The following is a 23353-nucleotide window of genomic DNA, read 5'->3' as shown; positions in this document are numbered from 1 at the left end:
GCCTACTGGTCCCAACATCTGCAGCAGGCCTCACAGCTGCAGAGCAAGCTGGGCCCAGGACCACACCAGAAACACATGTATATGTGTGTGCCATCCATGAAGATACAGGAGTCCTAGGAAGTCAATATGTCTGTACATAGGTGTGCACTTATTGTACATGTATACATGCACACTCACAGACACCCTACACACGGCCATATAAACAAAGGTATGTATTTGGTGTGTGTAGGGCTCTGCGTCTCTGCATGGACTACCGTGAGAAGCACCCAGTGCACCATAAAGGTGTTGTGCAGCTAACCCCACCAAAGGCTGGGCTCATCCTCCACCAGGTGCCATGATTTCACGTGAAGAGTGCAAATCCCATCTGCCAATATTTCAGAACTCTCTTCTCTGGGAGCAAACAAAGACCTCCTGTCATCACTCGAACACTAACGGCAAGAACGCAACAAGAAAAGTCAACAGACAGCACTTCTTTTTTCACCATGATGTCCTAAGTCTAAATAAGACTACTCTAAACAATGAAAAAATGACAATGAAATGATATGAAAATAAACATAAAAACACCTGGTTTTTCCAGGTTCCCTTGTAGGCCCAGTGAAGTCTATAATTAAACATAGGATGTGATGCTTCCTGCCTGCACAGTAGCGGCTCCTGGAGGCAGGACAAAAGTCAACCGATGGCACTTCTATAGGACACCAGTAGCCACCTGGTCACATCCCTGGCATCTCTTTGGAAGTAGGAATCCAATCCTAGCCCCGAGAGCCCCAAGTCCAGAGCTTCTCAGAGGAACAGGAATGATCACAGGGTCATTTTAGTCATTGCCATGACCATCAGTGGAGTGGGCAGAGCTGGCCTTGGAGTCAGGAAAAGCTGGGCTTGTGCCCAGGCTCCATGATGCCCTGAGCTCCAGACAATGCTCTGCCTAAAAGTTGAAGGTGCAGACCTGCATTGGTACACGGGGTCTCCTCAACCAGGGGGTCTCTGCACCAGGGAAAGGGCACTGCAGAAACCTGTCCTATAGATCAACTCACCATCTTTACTGCTCAGTCTGAGACTCCCTTTCCTAGCTGGAACTCCCCCCCTCCCCCAACAGACTTAGTCCCTGCCCCCATCCCCTATTATTTCTGTTACAACTTAACGTGTGTTTGTCTTCCTCTGAGAATTAGAAGGCTGAATGTGGCCCCCTCCAGGAAAGACAATATTCACTAAGTCTGCAATGTGACATTCTTTCATTTAAATACTCATTTTAATGATTTAGTATTCAAATGGCTTAATTAAGTTGGGCAAACAGATCTAAAAACCATAAAACAAATGGACAACATCAGGCAAATCTAAGTATTCCAGTGGAATCCAAGATAAAAACACTGCACCAAACATGGTTTCTCCAGATTCCAGAAAACTCCAAATCAGCTGCTCCCCGTATTCAAAAACCAGCTCGATGAAAGGCGACTCAACTCAGCATAACCCAAATAAAAGATGTTACCTTCACCATACGTTCTTGTTGCCAACTATAAGAATCACTTGGACTTAATTTCAAAGTCCTGAGCCTTCTCAACAATAACAGGCTCTTCTTTAAGTTTCACAGAGGATGACGTTAAGGCAATTACATTCCAGTTATAATCTCTGCCTCCTTTGCTGCAAGACTACATTTCATAAATACTTTTCATCGACAAGTCAAGCTAATTCAAGTTAATGCTATTGCATTCTGGGGGTAGCTCCCATTTGTGTACCATTACCTTTATCATTTTATTGCCAAGCCTGAAAGTCATCAGTACAATTATTTGAAAAGGGAGGTTTATCAATTCTAAATCCCCGTTGCTGGCATTTTTGATCAAATCGCAGCTTTATCTCAGAGAGCGGCAGGGACGAAGGATGAATCATGCATCAGTCAAGCAGTGCTGACCCCCAAGTGCATTGCACAATATCAGAACTGCTTCCAAAGAAACTTTCCTAGACCATCCATCATTCTTCATAACACAAAAATAGAAGCCCACCTGAAGAGCCGAGCCTGAGAATAATAAACTAAGCATCGCACTGACACTGGGTGGGGGGTTGGGGCAGGACCATTCCTGGCCAGAGGAGGGGGGAGGACCACCCAGGGAAACAGTAACTCTAAATTGCTGTTCACATGCCTCAATTTAATTTTAAATAGAGAGGAAATAGGCCTTGGACCGCAGTGGAAGCAAAGCCTGGGTGACCGCCCCTGGACATGCCAGGCGAAGGAGGAGTGACAATGAGGGGGGGTGCCACACAGGCTGCTTCCGCTCGGTCTCTGACCCTCATCTTCTCCAGAAGGTGATTGCTGAAACAAGACTCTTAACTTGATTTTTAGGCCAAGAAGTTAGGGAGGAGGTGCGCCTGAATCCCCCCACTGTCATTTTTTCAAGTCAATAAGGTATCGGCAGCTGAGCCAAGGGAGGAGCTGATGCTCCCAAGTGGACTCCAGCACGCAGCTGCTACAGCCACCCCACCATCTCTGTGATGCCTACTCTCATTAAGAACAAGAAGGGTGAGTTCAAACTCCTTGGGGGAAGGGGCTGCTTTGAGTCATTCTTTGCATCCCCAGAGCTGCCTGGCACACAGCAGGGCCTTAATAAATGTTGGTTGTTGCTTGTTGACTAGAAACCAAATAAGGTGTTTTCCAAAGTTACTGATCCAATGAATCCATGGGCATGGGCATGGGCATTCAGTCAATGGATCATGATCCCAATGGTGGTCCTCCTCTCAAGGAAAAAGGCAGCCCCCAATCTCACAAGAGGGTGACCTTGCCTACACAGAAGGCACCAGATACAAGTAAATAAGCAGAAAAGGGGAATACGCCCAGCCTGTATCCTTACAAGTAGGCAGCTTGTATTCTGATGCTATTAACTCAAAGCTAGAGAAGAATACAGATTCATGGTTCCACTGGATCCTCCAAGGACAGACAGGAGACCGGCTGTGGGCAACTTCACCATCGTCCTGGTGTAGCAGAGGTGTGCGGTATAGGTGAGCTCAAAGGCAGGCTTTTGGCAGATGGGAAATAGTCCAAACCCCTTTTAACTTGATGTTAGCCTCACAGGTTCTCAAACATTGACTCTGCACAGAAAGAAGCCTGTTTCCCTCTGTTACCCTAACAAAATTTTTCATTAGACCAAGCTGAAATGGGCAACAGTGCTAAGAAAGCTCTTCCAGGTTTCAGACCAACACATTTTTCTTTCTGGGGACTGGTCAGTATGCTCTAGAGGTAGTGGGCTTGTAGTCGAAGAAGCCAAGTTCTGACCCCATGTTGATGCCAAGACCATTCTTCCAGAGCTTCAACTCCATTCTTTAGTTGATAAACAGAACCATCAGCCAGGTTTTCATTCAAGTCCAAAGATCATCTACAAGGTCACTGGGTCCGCTAGAACAGGAAACCCGAGCACTACAAGATCAGTCAGTCAGTTAGTCTCCAAGCACTGGTCAAGTACTCTCCACAACCTGGCAGTGTCACCAGCAGTGGAGGGACAGAGTCATCTAGTACAGTAGTACAGATGAGCAAACTGAGGTCTGAGGCCACCACTGACTATTTAAAATTCTTCCAAGCTGCATAATTCCTATCAAAATTCAAGTATCACTCATTATTGGGGCACAATGAAGACATCCCATTTGCATTTTTAATATAGCACAAAAATGCACACAAGACATCAAGAAATTTTCAGGTGAAAAAACGTTTTGTTGAACAGTCTGTAGTAAGAGACGTAACATATTTACTTTCCTAATACCCTGGATTTATGGAGCTCCTGTTTATTTTCAGTCTGTACTGGTCTCCATGAAATATTAAAAGACACAGAGGAAAGAAAGCTGCTGCCAGAGTGCTGCATGGAGACTCCATGGGAGATTTATTGGAAGGTCTGGACAAGAGGGCGTGAAGGGGCTGTCATCTGCACCTGGGAAGGTTGCCGCTCCACTGAGGAGGGCAAGGATCTCATAGGTCCCTCCCTGCTCTGACAGACTAAGATTCCATGGCCTATTCTCTCCCCAGTGGCAGTGGCTGTCATGGTCTCTGACACCTGCAGGCACATGCATGTAAGGTCTTTGGCTCTGACAATAGCCACCACAGCAATGGGAAGAGAAAGCCAAGAGGCAGGTGGGGAGTGGGTGACACCTCCTTCCCTATCTCCACTGGCAAAATACACATCAATGGCCAATATACAAGATGCCTATGAAATATTTTCATTTAAAATCCCCCACTGTTCTCCACAGAGAAAGACCCAATGGTACCCATCTGTTTTCCATTCAAACATGGTGCTACGAGGGTATGGGGTTGGGGGGAGGGGAGGACACAATCAAGGTATATAAAAAATGAAGGAAGATTAGCGCCCAGAGACTTCCCAGTCACTTTGGGTCGTTAGGAATTAAACAAAGTAAGCAGATCCACAGAAAATTTTAAACTATTCAGAATTTTCTCTCCTTTTTCACACACACATACATACACACACACACACACACACACACACACACACACACACACACACACACACACACAAAGATCTTAACATATCCTTTCAGGCACAGTAATTAGGGGAGGTATGAAGAAAGTAGAGAACCCCCTGTTGGCGTTTACATATTTTTGATATATTCTGTGTTTTATTTTGTGTCTATATTTTATATATATGCATTTCTATCTATTTTCTTTTAAAAGACAGTGTCCAAGTCTACCTCTCCAGATTTTCCAAGTGCATCTTTCCCTTGCAATATCTGGACAATAAAAGCCTGGAGAATATTTGTTACATTAAAATAGCTCCTTCAACTGTAAAAAATAGGTTTACTACCCAAAGACAGAGCTAGAAGGTGGCAAAGACTTCATAATACTGAGTCTATTTCTATGTTAGGTCATGTAAAGCAGATGGAAATAATGGTGAGAGACGACGGCCAGTATTTTATTTAGACATTTTTATAAGGGAGCCCGAAGTTGAAAGCATGGCTAGGGTTACTATACAAATTTTGATTTTACTAAAATGTTACGTCCCTTGAGCAAAGGTATTAATCTTGTCATAAAAGTAGTCTCTCAGCTCACTGGTCATTCATTAAACTTCCATAAATTTTAAAATGTACTTATTGTCACTGGCTCCCACACAACGGTCAAGCAGGAAACAGGGAGCTCACTGACAGTTGTCACTTGGCATGTGGGGGGATGAGGGGAGGGAGCACTAGGGAGGGGGCCTTACAGAGAGACAGCATGCCCATCTCACTCACACACACACACACACACACACACACACACACACACTCACTGATACCATTTGTTTGCATCTCTTCCAATGTTTCTAATAGGAACATGTCCACATTCACTCATTTTGATTTCAGTCAAAGAAATGCAATGACAGCCTCTGAAAAAACTGCACAAAGCATAAAATTAGAGTGGGCCTCCAATTTTTACTGCTCAAACAAGCCATCCTCCCATTGCCTTCTGCTCTGGGGGAGAGAGCTGGCTAGGTGATGGGCAGAGGTCTGTAACAGGCAGTTACAGACCATGACCAAGATCCAGGAATTTACAACGAAGCATCAATCTTGTCAATGTCATTGTCTTCAGCGTTCTTTATGCAGCCCGGTAGGGATACCCAACCCTGGGAACAAAACTCAGTTGGAAAGCCACTAATGGCTCCACCTTGTCGGTGCCCCCAGGCCCCAGTCCTTCATCCCCCAGGTGCTGGCCTATGTGGGCCAGGGCCTCAAGTCCCCATGGCCTGTTCCCTCCATTGAACAGCCCAATAGAGGTAAACAGGAACCAGAATCCTGGCAGAAGGAGATAAGCCCCCAATTCATAAAGGGCTGACAGGGGAACATGTCGCCGTTATCACTCCCCATCCGACTTGGGGCTGTACTGCCGGGTTAAGGCTGTAAAACTCAGCTTCAGAATTTCTGGGGATGGAGGATCCAAAGACACTGAAATGGTCTTCCTTTTTTTTTTTTTTTTTTTTGGCAAACAAACAGGAATTTCAAAGTTCAGTGGGTCATTGATCATCTGTAATGAGTCACAATCAACAAATGAGCCAGCAGAGAGGCTGTCTTTCATCGCCAGCTCTATAAAAGCTTTGATCCACACAAGTAAAAATGGCCAGGCACTTCACACCACCTTATTTTGGTAAACTCTCCTTTATAGCAGCCAACCATCTAATTAAACAGGGAACTACTGACAGCTGCTAAAATACTCAACCTTACTCTATCTCTTCTCCATGAAGCTGCACTGGCCTAGAGGAGGCTGATGTTCCAAGTCTTGGATTTGGGGATGAAATCACTATTTGTTTTAGCAGACATGGACTTTTATAGTCACAGTCACTTGGAATCCTACCTCTGACAATCCGGGGAAGTTAAGGCAGCTTTCTTCCTTAAGCCATCACCTTGACTTTCAAGCACAATCCTGAAGGAAGCTCCTCTTTGCCTAAGAATGCAGACCCTTTCCAAGACTGCAAAGCCCACAGGGCTGGCTCATTTGTGCTGACAACATCCTACCGTCCTCTCTTCTCTAAGATGGAAGGTCCAGCTGCTTCAGTCCTGACAACCCGACTTCTAAGAGACAGATGGGACCATGAAGTGAAAAGAGCATAACTGAGACAGGTCAAAAGCATTTACGGAGCAGAGCTAACTGCAAATACAAATACAAGAAGAAATAAAGCCCCTGTCCTCAAGGCGTTTTCATTCCCATGCAGGACTTGGAAGGGAGGTGAATGGAGGGAAAGAAGCCTAGTCCCAGACAGGCAGGCAGGAAGGCCTCTACCAAAGGCATCCACCACCTCTGCCCACAGTGACGCCTCTACCCACAGTGACACTACCTCAAGGACCATTATCCACCTCAAGAGAACATCCTTCTGATTATTTCTTTAGACCATGCAATCCTGAATATGGATTAAATACACACTGTGGACCAGGCCCATCTCAAGCCCTACAGAGCAAAAGTGACCTGGGTCAGATTCTATAGCAACCAGCACCTCAAAGTTTGCAAAGTGCATTCCAAGGGCTGAGTTATCCAAGGCTCCAGGAGGTCTGGCCTGTGGGCAGCCCTCACTATACAGATGAAGAAACTGAGGCTCAAAAGAGGAGAAGGAGCTTGCCCATGGCAACATGTACACCCTCTAAAAATGAGAATATTTTTCAATTATCCATTAACTAAACAAACAGTTGTCAAAATTCCAGTTGACAAGATAGCCCGGAAAGAGGCCAGCCAGTCTTGGCCCTCCCTCCTGTGACCTGCAGACTTGTGCTTGGGTTCAGAGAAGGAGGGACCATGACATTCACAGATCTATGTATGTCTAAAGAAAGATCGAGATCTGCACATACATATATATATATATCTATGTCCATATGAGTGACAGGAAAAAGAAAGGGAGGCAGCCAGGGGAAGGCCACTGTGCCCAGAGGGCTAGGTCTGGAGGCAGGAAGGCCCAAGTTCAAATCCTGTCTCCCATATTTGCCAGTTGTGTGGCCCTGGGCAAGCCACCTCACTTCTGTCTGCCTCAGTTTCCTCAACTGTAAGATAAAGATAATAACAACCCTCCCCTCCCAGGATTGTTGTTGAGGATTAGAGGAGATCCTATTTGTAAAGTGGCTGCACACAGGATGGGGCATTATGATGCCAGTCACTAATTATCACTATTACTGTAAAGCATACACATGTGAGGATGCCACCACCCCAGGCCCAGGGACAGGAAGGCCTGGCTCTAAAGCACTTATGAAAGTGCCTATGTAACTGAGACTCTGCAAGGGTCTACAAAGCACTCTGCAGACCTTAAAGTGTAAGGCAAGAGGGGGCACAGTCTGTTGTGATGGAGGGCACATTCCCCAATCCTTAACACATATATGTAGTATGTGCATGTGAGAGAGGGAAGGGGGAGGGGGAGAGAGGGAGGGAGAGAAAGAAGGAAGGAAGGGAGGGAGGGAGAGAGGAAGGGAGAAAAGGAGGGAGGGAGGAAGGAAGGAAGGAGAAAGGAAGGGAGGGAGGGAGGAAGGGAGAGGGAAGGGGAAGGGAGGGAGGGAAGGAGAAAGGAAGGAAAGAGGGAGGGAGGAAGGGGGACGGAAGGAAGGAAGGAGGACAGAGGCAGCACAGTTTTGGAAAGCGTTGGTTAATAAAGTATTGGCTGCATACTGGGTTCCAATCCCAGTACTTCCTAACTCCATGGGACCTTAGGCAAGTTTCTTCCTCTCTGGGGGGAAGGTTCAAGTCTACACCTTCAGGAGGTTGTATGAGAGGATGACAAAGCCCCTCCCAGCTGTCAATGCCATGGCCTCCCGGAGAAGGTCTGGTCTATTTCATATTTACACCATGGGAGTGGTCTCCAGGTGTTTTCTCCTGCCTCCTCCCCACTCACTACCCAGCTCTCCACACAGGGCCCACCATTCCCATACTAAGTGTTCCACAAATGCTTGCAGACTGAATGATGGTAAAGATGAAATGGCCACCATGGATGAATGGAAACTGGGAATGTAAAGGAGGCCCTTCAACGTAAAGGAGGCCCTTCAACCAAAGAAGTCTAGATGTCATCATAATGTGAGCACAAAAGGACAGTGGACAGAGTTTCAAAAAGAAATACTAACTGAACATGACAAATGTGACTGACTCCAGAAGCATCAATTTAAATACTGAGATGCCCGGACCTGGGGCCAGGCCAGTTTCTATTTGCTGATGAAAACGTGAAATCTTCTTAAACTCAGGTTGAAGGTGTGAAAGGATAAGCATACTGCCTCCCTCCTGCATGAGGAGGTGCTGAGCAGTTTTTCATCATCAAGGTGGAATCCTGGGCATTTGCACTTTTTAAAACCCTCTTGCTTCTTTAAAATGACTACAAGCTATACAGTACTTGCAAAATAAACTAATTCAAAGGTAAAAGATGTCTAGATCTTCTTTAAAAAACATTATCTGGGATTCAAAGAACCTAACCATGTTTCAGCCTGGATTTGGAAATGAGAAAAAGCTGGGGGGGAGGGAGGAAGAGAGATAGAGAGGAAAAGAAAGGAAGGAAAAAGAGAGAGAAAGGAGAAGAAGGAAGGGAAGGAGGAAGGATTGAGGGAAAGAGAAAGAAAAAGGAAGAGAGAGAAAGCTCTATCACTATATCAAGTCAGTATATGAATAAAATTCCATATGAAAACATTTAAAGTACATTAGATTTTTGGTCAAGATGAAAGACAGAAAAAATTCAAGCAATCTATTCTAATTGGGTTCCCATGGCAACTGTACAATTGGGTTTTTCCATACAACATCCCAAAGGCCCTGTGCACACTTGTAAAATATACTTCAAACAGCCGGAATTGTTTTTCCATCGTAGCACTCCCAGGAAGATCAATTACTATACATCCCCACCCTAACTATTAGTGGCAGGAGATGTTAACACTATTTGCCATATTAACATAAGTCATGTAAGAAACGCTACCTATCACAATAATTATATGAAACTAATCATACACCTCCGATTCATCTGATGCGCTCGGGGTAATAAAGACGCAGGCATTTTGTCATAGGACCATGTCTGCGGAATGTAAGAAGTCAAGTCCAAATATAGACCAAACCATTTTGCCTCCTATATTGATTTCTAGGATAAACAGAATCAATCATTAATAATTACATTATAAGATGACCCTCAGGGTTAATCAGATTCTTAGAGACTCTCACTATGGAATTAACAACAAACATAGCTGTGCTAAAAAAGAAAAAAGATAACTGAAAAGAATTCAAATCCGCATTTTAAATATTAATAGCACAACATAAAACCAAGCGCAGCCCTTAACATGGGACTTGATTTGTACTAATTAGAGCAGGCCTCTCCTTGCCGTGACAGACATGCTAACCCAGCAGGGATGAGCACACGGGCTTATTTTTTTAAAGGTTAGGAGTTTAGCCTGGACGGCAATTGTCATGTAAGGCCTGAGCCAGAGAGTGGTTTTCAGTACTGACATGGGACATGAAGTAAAAGTTAACAGCTTAATTAACATTTTTCCCTGCCATAACCTTAAAAATGCCTTATTATTTGACCCATCTTTCAGGTCTGTGAACCCACTTTCCATCAGGGGCTTGAGAGAAAGTTTTTAAAACCTCCCACCCACCCCCTGGAACTGAGTAGCTCCCACCACTATGAAGGTCAAAGAAGCTTAAGCTGCCCAGGGGAAGGAAGTCTCCCAGGGCAAAGATGGAGAATGTGAGGTCTCAAGATGTCATGGGACCAAGAGCTGAAAAGGGTTTTCTAAGATCCCTTGGCGCAAACACCTCATCTGGGAGATGAGAAAAGTGAGAAGTTCAATGAATTGTCCACAATCACACAGCAAGCAAAAAATTAAGCCTGTGCTGAACACTAAGTCTCAGACTTCCCACAAGTGGGCTCAGCTCCACCAAATAAACACTACCAAGAGGCTGCCATGTCTGACGCCCTGAGAAAGGCCTACCTGCTCCCAAGGAGATCACACGCAAGGGGAGATATTTGGAGGACGGGGTATCACAGGTGACAGAAAAACCACAAAGAGGATGAGATAACCACAGATCCGTGATCCAGAGAGAGGGGGGACTAAATGCCAAGGAAAGGTCCAAGGAAAAAGCCAGAGGAGGCAGAGCTATCTGCACATAAAGCCAAGAACAATTCGTCTTCTGGTCCTAGCACTGACTGCAAACCCAGGGGAGATGCCCAAGAATCGTTCAGTGGCACAAATATCCTTTGGTATCTGGATCCTCAGGGCTCAGCATGTGTCAGGAACTCAGTGAAGGCTTTTTAGGTGACACTGAATTAACAGGAATTCAAACAAAGACTGATCAGTGGACCCACTGACAAAGTCTCTATTTTACACACATTTCTATATGCCCATCTCTCCTACAGGGACAGCAAGTCCCTGGAGCACAGGGCCTAGCCAGAATCAGTCTCTGTGCTCCCAGAACCAAGGTCAGAGGCCAGAACAGACCCCCCACCCCATGACCCCCAAACTGGGATTTCTTCAGTGTTCTAAGCTTTCAGGAAGGAGCTCCCTCTGTAATGCAGATCAACAACCGCTCTCTAACACTGTATTCGTATCATTATTAGCAACAATAGTAATAATGGCATTTATATAGAAGTTAAGATTGTAAAGCCCTTAACATCCATTATCTCATGTGATCCTTACAACCCTGTGAGGTAGGGCTTCCTGCTATCCCCACTTACAGATGGAGGGCACTGAGGATGAAAGGGTTTACATGACTTGGGCAGCACCACGCAGCTGGCAGATGGCCATGGGAGGATTCTAATCCAAATCTTCCTGCCAACAAGCTTAGCACTCTACCCAGTACATCACCTAGTTGCCTCTCTTAAAGAGCTGGTTACGTCACAGGAAGGACTTGAACCCAAGACCAGTTCTCTATCAAGGATTATTGTCATCACACTTAATGAATTTATGTTAAATGAATGACCAGTCCAAGGCACATTGAGGAAATCCATGCTAAAGGGGATGTGATTGTTTAAGGAATTATTTCACATTCTATTTCAGTAAGGAAAGAATAGGGGGCAACCCTGGGTGAGCTAATGGGTTAGAGAAGATGACCTCTGAGGGCCCTTCCAATTATGAAATTCTATGGTTCTATGAACCACCAACTCACATTCAATGAAAATGATCTACAGGTGTATGGAAGGCATCCTTGATGAAAGCAGCAGCAACATACAGGCAGGTGTTCTGAAGACCACCTTCAAGGGTGCAGCAGCACTTCTGCCCAGGTGACTGACTGAATTCTTTAGGTTCTAACTGCCATGATTCCCATCAAAGGAAACAGACAGAATTCCTCCAGCTGAAAGAAGGGAGAACTCAGTAAGTCCTCCTCATACAGGAAAAGTGGGAAGTTTGACACAAGACGATCCTGGAGGGACCTAAAAACCACAAAGCCATTGATCTTTGAGTGGGGGCCTTGGCAAGTGTGCACACCAGCAAAGAAAATGACAGCGGACGTTCATGTGGCACATTCCATGCATCATCTCAGGAAGCCTGAAGCAGAGACAGCACATGGCTCCAGCTAACCCTAAATCCCAAGCTCATCAAAGGATACTGAGGAGCCTCCAGCCCCAGCTGGGACACGTGCTCCAGGCTTTGGGGGCAAATGAGCACTCAGTATGAGAGCTCAGGGCTTCCCTCACCACTGGTCATTGTCAGTGTCCCAATGTTGATTATAGGACTGAGATCTCCCTCAAGAGAAGCACAGTGAGTGAGAAGCCAGGGGCCATGTGGACAAGAGCACAGAGTTGTATAAGTGGGAAATACAAAGGAGCCACTGGACCTACCTGCTGGGATGGGGGAGCAGAGTAAGAAGGAACCATCCCAACCCCTCACTTTTACCAGCGAGACCCAGACATGTGATGTCACTTGTAAGCGTCTGAAGTGGAATCTGAACACAGGTCTGCCTGATTCCAGGCCCCGCGCCCTGGGTACCAACCCACCACAGATGTCTCAAAAAGATCTTCAAAGCAGTGCAATTTATGAATATTATTATACTATAGTCTTCACCATCACCAATCAATCTGAAGGTAATGCTCACAGCATAAATAGAATATAAGCTCCCTGAGGCCAGGGACAGTGTTACTGCCTTTTTCTTATTCTCAGCAATCAGCATAGTGGCATCTCCTAAATGCCTGCTGACTGACTGAATCAAGATTAACTGATTGATATGGTGAAAGTGACATGAGGCACTGTCTACTGGATGGAGTGGGAGGGAAGACACAGGGTCAAATGCCAACTGCGACATCAGTAAACTAAGGACTTCTCTCTGGGCCTGTTTCCTCTTTTGTTCAATGGGAATGATACCACAATACTTTGTTCCAGGGCTTTTGTGAGACCTAAATGAAAGAACATGTGTAAAGTGACTTATAAACCTTAAAGAGGTACATCAGACTGGCTAGTACTTAGAGCTACGGAGCCTGACAACAGAAATGCTGGTTCTGATCCCACCTCTGCTAACAACTCCCCAGGTGTGACTTTCAACAAAAACCAAATCATTTTAGGCCTTAGGTTCCAAAGGAGGAGCCTGGCTTCGCAGGTCTGTGGGGTCCTTCTGCCAGCTCCAAATCTGTGGAACAATGACATTGTTTCCCACTGTTTCCTTGATAGAGTCTGGTGGAGAAGAAAAATAAAGGCGATATTTGGAGGACCTCCTTCCCAGGATTTCTCATCTGTGTTCCACAGAAGCCAGGGGTTCCATAAATTTAAAAGCAAACAAACAAAAAAGCTGTAATGACAGACAAATGTGTACAAGTCACCTGCTTCACTTCCTGTGTTAGCCACACTACCAGCATGTCATCAGCAGAGAGCTGCTGGGGACCAAGTGACTGGGGAGCGGGCTTCCCACGGGCCACCCACCATCTGCCAGTGATCATGGCAGCCCCTCAGTCAAGGCACTGCTGGTCTGTCTTGGCAGCATCAAACAAAATGGTGACATGCTTTTACCTTCTTACCAGCCACAGAACATCAAAGTCCATTATGGGGAATTGGGTCAAACTGGGCAGCTCAGAGACAAAGAAAGCACCAAGTGGGATAGATCCAGTCGCTTTGGAGGCAATGAAATGGATGCCCAGGGGTCAGAAGAAGTAGTCCAAACCTCAGGGTCGTGGAAGCCAGATTGCCTTCCTTCCCAGGGCTCTAACGCAATCTGGGGCTTATTACCACATTTTTTAAATAGGTCTCTAGTTTCAGGAAAATTAAAAGAATTGACAAACAAAATGGTGGGTCTAAAAGGCAAACAAAAAAGTCCTAAATTTTTTAAAGCAAAATCCTGATGAACAAATGATTCCCCAATCAGAGGATTCCCCAATCTGAAAACAGAAGCAAAGTGAGAACTGAGGAAGGGAGGGCACTGGCCTTTCCAGGCCATCTGGGACCCAAACAGAAGGAGCAGCTCCAGCCTTCTGTAAACACAAAGCATAGGAATAACCCCAAAATAGGAGAAAGTACATCTCAATCAACCACAGGATACCTGGGACCATTGAAAGCAAGCTTTAAAAAAAAAAATCACACTCAAATATTTTCCTGCCCAGCTACTGAGTAAGAACTATTAAAAGGAAGGGGTCTGCAGCCCCAGACACCTCCCCTTCTGCTCCTGGGGAGGGTCACACAATGAATAAGCCCCCCCCCCAACCCCATGAGTCTTTGCTTTAACAGCATTCATCTGACACCAACACAGAAAGCCTGTTGGACTAGGCAGGTGAGAGCAATCAAGATGTAAGACATGGGGGCTCAGAGTCTAATCCTCACTTGTTATTTGGTCCCAACCTGGGTTTTCTCTGGTATATGGTGCTTCCAGTGAGGAAAAGTCTTTCATCAAGGCAGATCAACATCATAGTCTGAGCTAGGTGCCTAGAGATGTTAAATGTCTGCTCTGGGACTGTGACAGAAGTTGGATCACAGATCTGGGCTGCCAGGGAGCTCAGTACGCATCACAAGAGCTTGACAGCCATCATTTTACAGATGAGGAAACTGAGACACAGACCTGAGGTAAGATTCTCTCTCCTGACTCCATGCCCAGTGCTCCACTGCCCAGTACTCCATTCACACCTCTACTTCCTTAACTAATTTCTCACACAGAAAGCCCAAATCTGCCCATGGTTAAACAGATTACAAATTAACATCTAAGTGTGGAAGAGAATACAGTGATAATCTTCTTAGAGGAGGGGAAGCTCATTGTCAGCTGAATGGAAAGCATGATTCAACTTTAATGCATCTTCCCCTTTTTTAAACTTTTACTTGCTAAACTATTCTCAACCTGACAAATACATACAAACATGAAGACTGCCACATAAAAAGAACAAACAAGAATGAATCTCTATTACATGCCACTCAAGGTTTTCCATCTATAATAAATTCAACACCTTTAGCTCCAAAGATCACCTGTTGGCTGGATCTCCCTCTGAAATTCCTTCTGTTTTCTGCTCTGCATATTTAAACACTCCATTGACACTTTTCTTTTTTCTTTTCTTATGTTACAATCACTATCCTTCCTCTTCCTATCACTCTTCTACCTTCCCCACAAAAAAATCCATTTTAACCAACAGAGTCAAGTACCACCTCCTACAATGACCATGTCCAACAATGTCTGTCTCTTTCTGCACCATGGGTCCATCACCCTGCCTCATTACCCCACATACACACACAAAGCACATCCAACCTCTGTCTCTTCCTGCACCCCCCCCACATGGTGACCACCCTCTCCGCAAGTCAGGAGGTGAAGCTCCTTCACCATGGTCAGTCTTGGCACTGTAATAAACTGCTCTCCTTGTTGTTCTCTCCTCCCTCTACACCAAATCATACAAGTCTTCCAAAGATGAAGGTTATCATCAAATTCAACTCCATACCAACACCATAATCTGCCTAGCTACTCCCCATGGGTGGGGCCCCACAGTTACTGCCAAGAGCAGCTCCATGTTTGCTGACCACAGTCAGCATAAGCATGGCGTGGTGGGGAGGGTAATGTCCTACGAGTCATCAGACCTGGGGTCAAGTCCCAACTCTGGTGCTAAAGGTTAGGCCTCAGCTCCTTTAGCAGCAGCCGGCAGCACATGGGGCACAAAACACCAAGCCAGGAATCAGGAAGAACCAAGTTCAGATCTAGCCTCAGACTCTTGGCAAGTCACTGAACTGCTGTCTGCCTCAGTTTCCTCATCTGTAAAATGGGGATAATAATAGTCCCTACCTCCCACGGTTGCTGCATCAAATGAGATGTTTATAAAGCACTTAGCACACAATATCTGGCACATAGTAGGTATTCCATAAATATTGACTATCATTATTAACAGGCCTCAGGCTCCTCATCTGCAAAAGAAGGATATTTGTGGATGATCTGGGTTGAATTCTGGTATATAATTTATTAGCTGTGTCAACAGGGCTAAGTTTCTGGGCCTTGGGGTCTTCACCTTTCAAACTGGCCTCACATAACTCAATAAAGTGTTAGGCATGTGAGGCAGTGACCACCCAAAGCCTTTCTTGGTGAAGCTCCACTATGGAGGGAGCACGATTCAAAGGCAACACCCTCGGTTCACACCTAGGCTCTGCCCCCCTACCACCCATGGACCCTGGAATGAGTCACCCCAAGTTCTTGGGTCTTAGAGTGCTTGGCTATAAAATGGCCCACCCTCCCCCCAAGGTCCCTCCCAAGTCTAAACTAAGGACCACCCAACAGAAAGAGCTCTGATAATCACTCAACAAGTCAAGGGGCAGGCATCATCTGGCCTCCTCATTTTACAGAGAAGGAAAGTGAGGCCCACAGAAGACATCTATTGCTGCCCCCACCCCCCGCATGTCTCAGTCAGATGTTAATCAAGTCACAATTTTATGCAGATTACTGATATACTCATAAATCTAAATATCCTATTAATTAATGTGGCTTGAGCTTACAAAGTACTAATTGGTGCCAAGGGGAAAAGAACAATTGGAAAAAAAAATGATTTTTTTCATGGTAATTCTGTTTTAGTATAAAGTATTCCCAGTAAGGAAATCAAGTTTCTTTTGGTCTACTTAAATTTGTTGAAAAGGAATACAATCTCCGAAGGGATTTCATGAAAAAGAACCCACACCAACTTTCAATTACCTGAGGAGGATGGAGCGAGAGAAGCACACATCTCCTCAAATGGACTTGCCTTGTATCCAAAAATCCATTGGAGATAACTGATTTCAACAAAGCCAGTGGTCTAACAACCAACAGTAATGCTCTCCCCACAAATGCCCCAAAGCAGAACTCCCCAGGCAGCCCTTCACCTGCTCCACGTCCCTGACGTGGCCAGAATATTGGGAGAGTTGCTTCTAGACCTAACCAAGGAAAAGTTTTACAAATACACAGAAAATTTACTTTCTGGGATAGAAAGCCAGCTAGTGAGCAGAGAAAATTGAAAGCAAAAACCACTGTGAGATTTCAGGAAATGATGAACCCAACGAGTGAGGAATATATAGTTTAGAACTGCTGTACTGTATTATTACTACCTTGGGGATTAGGGTATAGGCCATAAAGGCTCTTCCTCTTCAGTTTGTTTACTTTAAATGTTTATGGATGTAATTAGGATGTAATGTATACAAATGCCAGGGATAGTAAAGTTATGTTATTTATACATTAAGCCTCCAATAACGGATTCCTCTCCTGCCCAACTGAAAAGTCGGGGATGGAAATCTGGAACATGCACAGCTGCTGATTCAGGCCGTCAAAAAGCACCCAAAACCACTGCCTGGCCATTCCAGGGGAGAGGTCCCCATGCCCCAGTCACTGAAGAAGGCCAGATTTTACTGCTGTTTGCTTGGGTTTATTTGGTACAGCGGGGATACTTAAGGTGGATATGGAAATAAAAATTTCCAGAGACACTGGCCAGGAAAGGGAAGCCTAAGCACCCTAGCTTTGGCAGTGATGAGTGAGGGCCTCTCTGAGCCCAGAGAGAATCTGTACTGCATACAGAGGCAGACAGGGGCCACGCTGAACATGCCCTGCTGGGGACCAGTATGGTGGGGAGACCGTGGGGACTAAGGAAAGAGGCCTACACCTGGAGCCAAAGGGACACTGCCCAACTCTGAAGTTTAGTATCCGGGTGACCTTGGGCAAGTCTACTCACCATTATCAGCTTTGGCTTCCTCGCCTATAAAAGGTGGGAGGGACTATGAATGACAAGCCTAAGGCAGCCAGACATCTGTGTGGCTTGGGAAGGGAAGCAAGCAACCCCAGCCTGGAATCTGAACTCTGACTGTGCAGCCAATAACCAGAGCTCTGGTGGCCTCAGCTTACTCCTCTGGGAAATGAGGTCTGCCTTGGAGGGCCCTGGGATGCAGCCGTCCATGAGTCGACCTGGGCCCCAGCCTCCTCTTCTGGACTGGTGACTCCTCCTGCTCCTCTGAGGCCATGACCCCTCTCTGGGCTCTTCCCTCCCCCATCTGTAAAAGTGGGCCATGGACTGAGATGAGCTCCAGGCTCCCTCCTAACAGATAGGCCAAGATGCCCTCTCTGGCAAGGCACGCAGTAGGACAGGCTGGAGTCAGTGTAGAGGTTATGATGTGCAACCACCCATTATACACAGAAGGAATTTGGAGCCCAGGGAGCTGTACAGTTATCGGGAGAGAGCCAAAATACCAGTGAGGTCCAGGCCAGCTTGGATCATGGAGGGTGTGGAGCCCAGTGCTGCCTGCCATGGGGCACCCCCCAGAGGAGCCTGGGTGGCAAGGCACTTGGGGCACAGGTCTGTGAGTGCAGCCCTTGCAATGGGGCCTGATGCAGCAGGAGCTCAAACTGAGTTACCGGGGGCTACCTACTTTTCTGTGCCCCCATGGTCATCTCCTTGGGGACTGCCCCTGGTGGGGCCCATTCCATCATCCATGTGGTCACCTCTCTGCGTATCTACCCATGAATGTAGGAGGGTACCTGTCTGAGAGCTCACCGCACACCTGGGGGTGTGTCTGTGTAGGTGCACACCTGTCTGGAGGTGTAGGTCTACCTATCTAACATGAATACACACACCTCCGGGCCTGAGCAAACACACCACCCATGCCTCTCTGCATGTCCACGTGCCTAACTAACTACATCAGCACACTCTGCACCTCCTGCACATCTGTGTGGCCACCTACACCCGCACCCCCTGCACTTCTCCATACAGCCGTCTGCCCACCTACACCTGCACCTCTCCATACAGCCGTCTGCCCACCTACACCCGCATCCCCTGCACCTCTCCATACAGCCGTCTGCCCACCTACACCTGCACCTCTCCATACAGCCATCTGCCCACCTACACTCGCACCCCCTGCACCTCTCCATACAGCCTTCTGCCCACCTACACCTGCACCTCTCCATACAGCCTTCTGCCCACCTACACCTGCACCTCTCCACACAGCCGTCTGCCCACCTACACCTGCACCTCTCCATACAGCCGTCTGCCCACCTACACCCGCATCCCCTGCACCTCTCCATACAGCCGTCTGCCCACCTACACCTGCACCTCTCCATACAGCCGTCTGCCCACCTACACCCGCACCCCCTGCACCTCTCCATACAGCCGTCTGCCCACCTACACCTGCACCTCTCCATACAGCCATCTGCCCACCTACACCTGCACCTCTCCGTACAGCCATCTGCCCACCTACACCTGCACCTCTCCATACAGCCATCTGCCCACCTACACTCGCACCCCCTGCACCTCTCCATACAGCCTTCTGCCCACCTACACCTGCACCTCTCCATACAGCCTTCTGCCCACCTACACCTGCACCTCTCCACACAGCCGTCTGCCCACCTACACCTGCACCTCTCCATACAGCCATCTGCCCACCTACACCTGCACCTCTCCGTACAGCCATCTGCCCACCTACACCTGCACCTCTCCATACAGCCGTCTGCCCACCTACACTCGCACCCCCTGCACCTCTCCGTACAGCCGTCTGCCCACCTACACCTGCACCCCCTGCACCTCTCCGTACAGCCGTCTGCCCCCCTACACCTGCACCTCTCCGTACAGCCGTCTGCCCACCTACACTCGCACCCCCTGCACCTCTCCGTACAGCCGTCTGCCCACCTACACCTGCACCCCCTGCACCTCTCCGTACAGCCGTCTGCCGACCTACACCTGCACCTCTCCGTACAGCCGTCTGCCCACCTACACCTGCACCCCCTGCACCTCTCCATACAGCCGTCTGCCCACCTACACCTGCACCTCTCCGTACAGCCGTCTGCCCACCTACACCTGCACCTCTCCACACAGCCGTCTGCCCACCTACACCTGCACCTCTCCATACAGCCATCTGCCCACCTACACCTGCACCTCTCCGTACAGCCATCTGCCCACCTACACCTGCACCTCTCCATACAGCCGTCTGCCCACCTACACTCGCACCCCCTGCACCTCTCCGTACAGCCGTCTGCCCACCTACACCTGCACCCCCTGCACCTCTCCGTACAGCCGTCTGCCCCCCTACACCTGCACCTCTCCGTACAGCCGTCTGCCCACCTACACTCGCACCCCCTGCACCTCTCCGTACAGCCGTCTGCCCACCTACACCTGCACCCCCTGCACCTCTCCGTACAGCCGTCTGCCGACCTACACCTGCACCTCTCCGTACAGCCGTCTGCCCACCTACACCTGCACCCCCTGCACCTCTCCATACAGCCGTCTGCCCACCTACACCTGCACCTCTCCGTACAGCCGTCTGCCCACCTACACTCGCACCCCCTGCACCTCTCCGTACAGCCGTCTGCCCACCTACACCTGCACCCCCTGCACCTCTCCGTACAGCCGTCTGCCGACCTACACCTGCACCTCTCCGTACAGCCGTCTGCCCACCTACACCTGCACCCCCTGCACCTCTCCATACAGCCGTCTGCCCACCTACACCTGCACCTCTCCGTACAGCCGTCTGCCCACCTACACTCGCACCCCCTGCACCTCTCCGTACAGCCGTCTGCCCACCTACACTCGCACCCCCTGCACCTCTCCGTACAGCCGTCTGCCCACCTACACCTGCACCCCCTGCACCTCTCCGTACAGCCGTCTGCCCACCTACACCTGCACCCCCTGCACCTCTCCGTACAGCCGTCTGCCCACCTACACCTGCACCCCCTGCACCTCTCCGTACAGCCGTCTGCCCACCTACACCTGCACCCCCTGCACCTCTCCGTACAGCCGTCTGCCCACCTACACCTGCACCCCCTGCACCTCTCCGTACAGCCGTCTGCGCACCTACACCCGCACCCCCTGCACCTCTCTGTACAGCCGTCTGCCCACCTACACCCGCACCCCCTGCACCTCTCCGTACAGCCGTCTGCCCACCTACACCTGCACCCCCTGCACCTCTCTGTACAGCCGTCTGCCCACCTACACCTGCACCTCTCTGTACAGCCGTCTGCCCACCTACACCTGCACCCCCTGCACCTCTCCGTACAGCCGTCTGCCCACCTACACCCGCACCCCCTGCAGCTCTTTGCACGGGCATGGTCCGCCCCGTCTGCGCACCCACCTGAGGATGCACCTCCTCTGTGACTGCGGGACCCGGGGCCACCCACTCACTGTCTCCCTCTGTGGAGCCCCCCCACACACGTGCCCATCTCTCCTCGCATCTCGGGCCCTGGTGGGCAACGAGAGGCCCCGGCCAGAAGGGACCCCGCAGGTCAGCTGGGGGCAGCCATGTGAGGGGAGTTCCGCGGTCTGGCTGTTGGCGGGGTCAGGGGGCTCGGATTGGGGGGCAGGTATTGGGGGGTTCTCCTCTGAGGGGGTCACGCACGTGCACGGGGGGCTGTGTGGAGGTTTCTCCTTGGAGGGGGGCGGGCCCAGTGGCCAGTCGGCCGGTAGGGGTCTCTGGCCGCACTCACCACGCGGGGCTCGCAGCAGCAGCTCCCGTCCGTCTCCTGCCGCCCACTGCGTCAGGGGACAAGCCTGGGCTAGTCCCGGGGGCCACGGGGGCAGAGGAGGGGGTAGAGGGCCCGGGAAGCGGAGGCTACTTTCGCTTTCGCCAGGGCGCATGCCCAGTGTGCTCCACTTGGGCCGAGGCCACACCCATGGGGCGGGGTCCTGTGCTCCCGCCCCGCCCCCGGCCAGCCCAGAGCTCCTGGCTCCGCCCTTCACGTGCGCTCTTAACCACACTTCTAGTTAGACGCTAAATAGAAAATGGTCATCTCTGTGAAAGGGTGTAGGTGGGAGGGGGAGGGGGTGCCAGCAGGCCCAGGCGGTCAAGCTGATGGGGGGGCAGGGGAAGAGAGCTGGGTTTTCTGGGCTCCAGCCCTCTCCTCCTGGTGTGTCCCTCAGGGCAGTCATCTCTTCTCCCTCTAGGACACTCCCATGGATTTAAAGACCATCTTTTGGCTCAAGATTTCCCAATCTTCTTATCCCGCCCTAATCTCTCTGCAGACCTCCAATCTCACATCTCCAACTACCTGGCAGACATCTGGAACGGGATGCAGATGACGTCTTAACCCTAAATCCTCCTCCTCCCCACCTTCCTAATTACTGTGGAGGCAATGACCCTCCCAGTCCCCCTGGTTCCCAACAGTTGTCATCCTTGTCTTCTCTGACACAGCCAGCCCCAGGCCCAAGCCCTCTTCACCTCACACTGGGATTAAGGTCAAAACCTGCTAGGGGGAGAGGAGGAGTGGAGTACTGCCGGGAGGCTCCACACTCTCATTCATTCTCAGTTAAACCACTCAAGTGATTTCCCTAAATGGCTCCTCCCCCTACTTAGTAAACTCCAGTGAGGACCCATGGCCTCCAGAAGCCAATAAAATGTTCAATTTGGTATTCCAAGCTCTTCATGATCCAGCCCCCACCTACCTTTCTGATCCTTTTACACCAGACTCCCAGACTCACAGGCACATGCACACTCGGAGCCAGGGACTCCGACCTCCTGGCTGCTCCAGGAATAAGATCCTCCATCTCTGTGTTCCAGGCTTTCTTTGGCTGTTCCCCAAGCCTAGAATGTCCTCCCTCTTCCTTTCTGACTTCCCTGAAGTCCCAATTAAAACCTCACCTCCTACAGGAAGCCTCCCCAAGCCCTCTAAATCTGAGTGCCTGCTCTCAGTCACATGTCTCCTATTTATCTTAGCTCCCTCTGTATATATTTGTTAGCATGTTGTCCCCCCATTAGATTGTAAGCTCCTCCGGGGGATTTAGAAAAACATGGAAAGATGTGGATTTATGGAAGATGATGCTGGTCAGACTTCATGGAAACATGACAAGCTGAAATATGCATAGAACAGTCTTACGGAGATGAGTATGTGTATGTTTATAGATATCTACATGTATGCGTTTCATATATACATAGACACACTGTATATGTATATGTATATATACACAGCCTTCTGGCGGGGAGGGGAGGACAAGAAGGAAGAAAAGTAAAAGTGCACAGCAGAAAACAAAAAAAAAAAGTACAAGGAAGCCAAGAAAGCTGGACAGCTTTGAAAACAAGGGCTAGTATGTATTCTATAAGTTTTCTTGAAATGGAAATTTACTGCTTTAGATTGACTCCTCTCATGTTGGGCTTCATACATGGCAATGTTTTTCCTTTTCTTATTAAACTTAAGTTTAAAATAAATTGAAAAACTTACAAATAAAAAGCTGATGAGTTCCAGGAAGACAGGGACTGTCTATTGCCTCTTTTTGTATCCCCAGAGTTTAGCGTCAAGACTGGCACTTAGAAGGCACTTAATAAATGCTTACTGAATTGAACTAAATTCATTAGGGAGCCATACAATCCTATTGGCTCACACAAGATTTCCCCTCTCCATGCCTTTGTACTGCCTGCCTTCCATACCTGGAACACTCCCCTTCCTACCTCCCACTTCTTATCTTCTTGGGCTTCTGTAAGACTCAGCTCAAGCACCAAATCCTATAGTAGACTGAGGCCTATATTCTCCACACCACCACCACCCCCTGCAGTTGCTAAAGCCATCCTAACCCTCTAA

At 48.6% G+C, this 23353-nt stretch overlaps 1 protein-coding gene across 6 annotated transcripts in view; it reads right to left on the bottom strand.

Moving 5' to 3' along the window:
* The window catches only part of MGMT (O-6-methylguanine-DNA methyltransferase), a 311191-nt gene extending 289730 nt beyond the window's left edge, over window positions 1–21461 (bottom strand). For 2 of the 6 annotated variants that reach the window (XM_072629069.1, XM_072629071.1), the window contains exons 1-2: window positions 21269–21429; window positions 11564–11749 (exon numbers count right to left, since the gene is read on the bottom strand). Coding sequence is in view for 1 of the 6 variants with exons in the window: in XM_072629071.1 (XP_072485172.1) it covers window positions 11564–11565 (2 nt within the window). In the remaining 5 variants the exon portion in view is untranslated. Of the gene's footprint in view, window positions 1–11563; window positions 11750–20916; window positions 21208–21268 lie in introns of those variants that run through there. The other 4 variants (XM_072629068.1, XM_072629066.1, XM_072629067.1 and 1 more) reach the window with 3 other exon arrangements.
* Window positions 21462–23353: the final 1892 nt, after the last annotated feature.

The sequence above is a fragment of the Notamacropus eugenii genome, chromosome 1 (genome assembly GCF_028372415.1).
Source record: "Notamacropus eugenii isolate mMacEug1 chromosome 1, mMacEug1.pri_v2, whole genome shotgun sequence".
Classification (NCBI taxonomy): domain Eukaryota; kingdom Metazoa; phylum Chordata; class Mammalia; order Diprotodontia; family Macropodidae; genus Notamacropus; species Notamacropus eugenii.
This window is presented reverse-complemented; position numbering and strand designations above follow the sequence as displayed.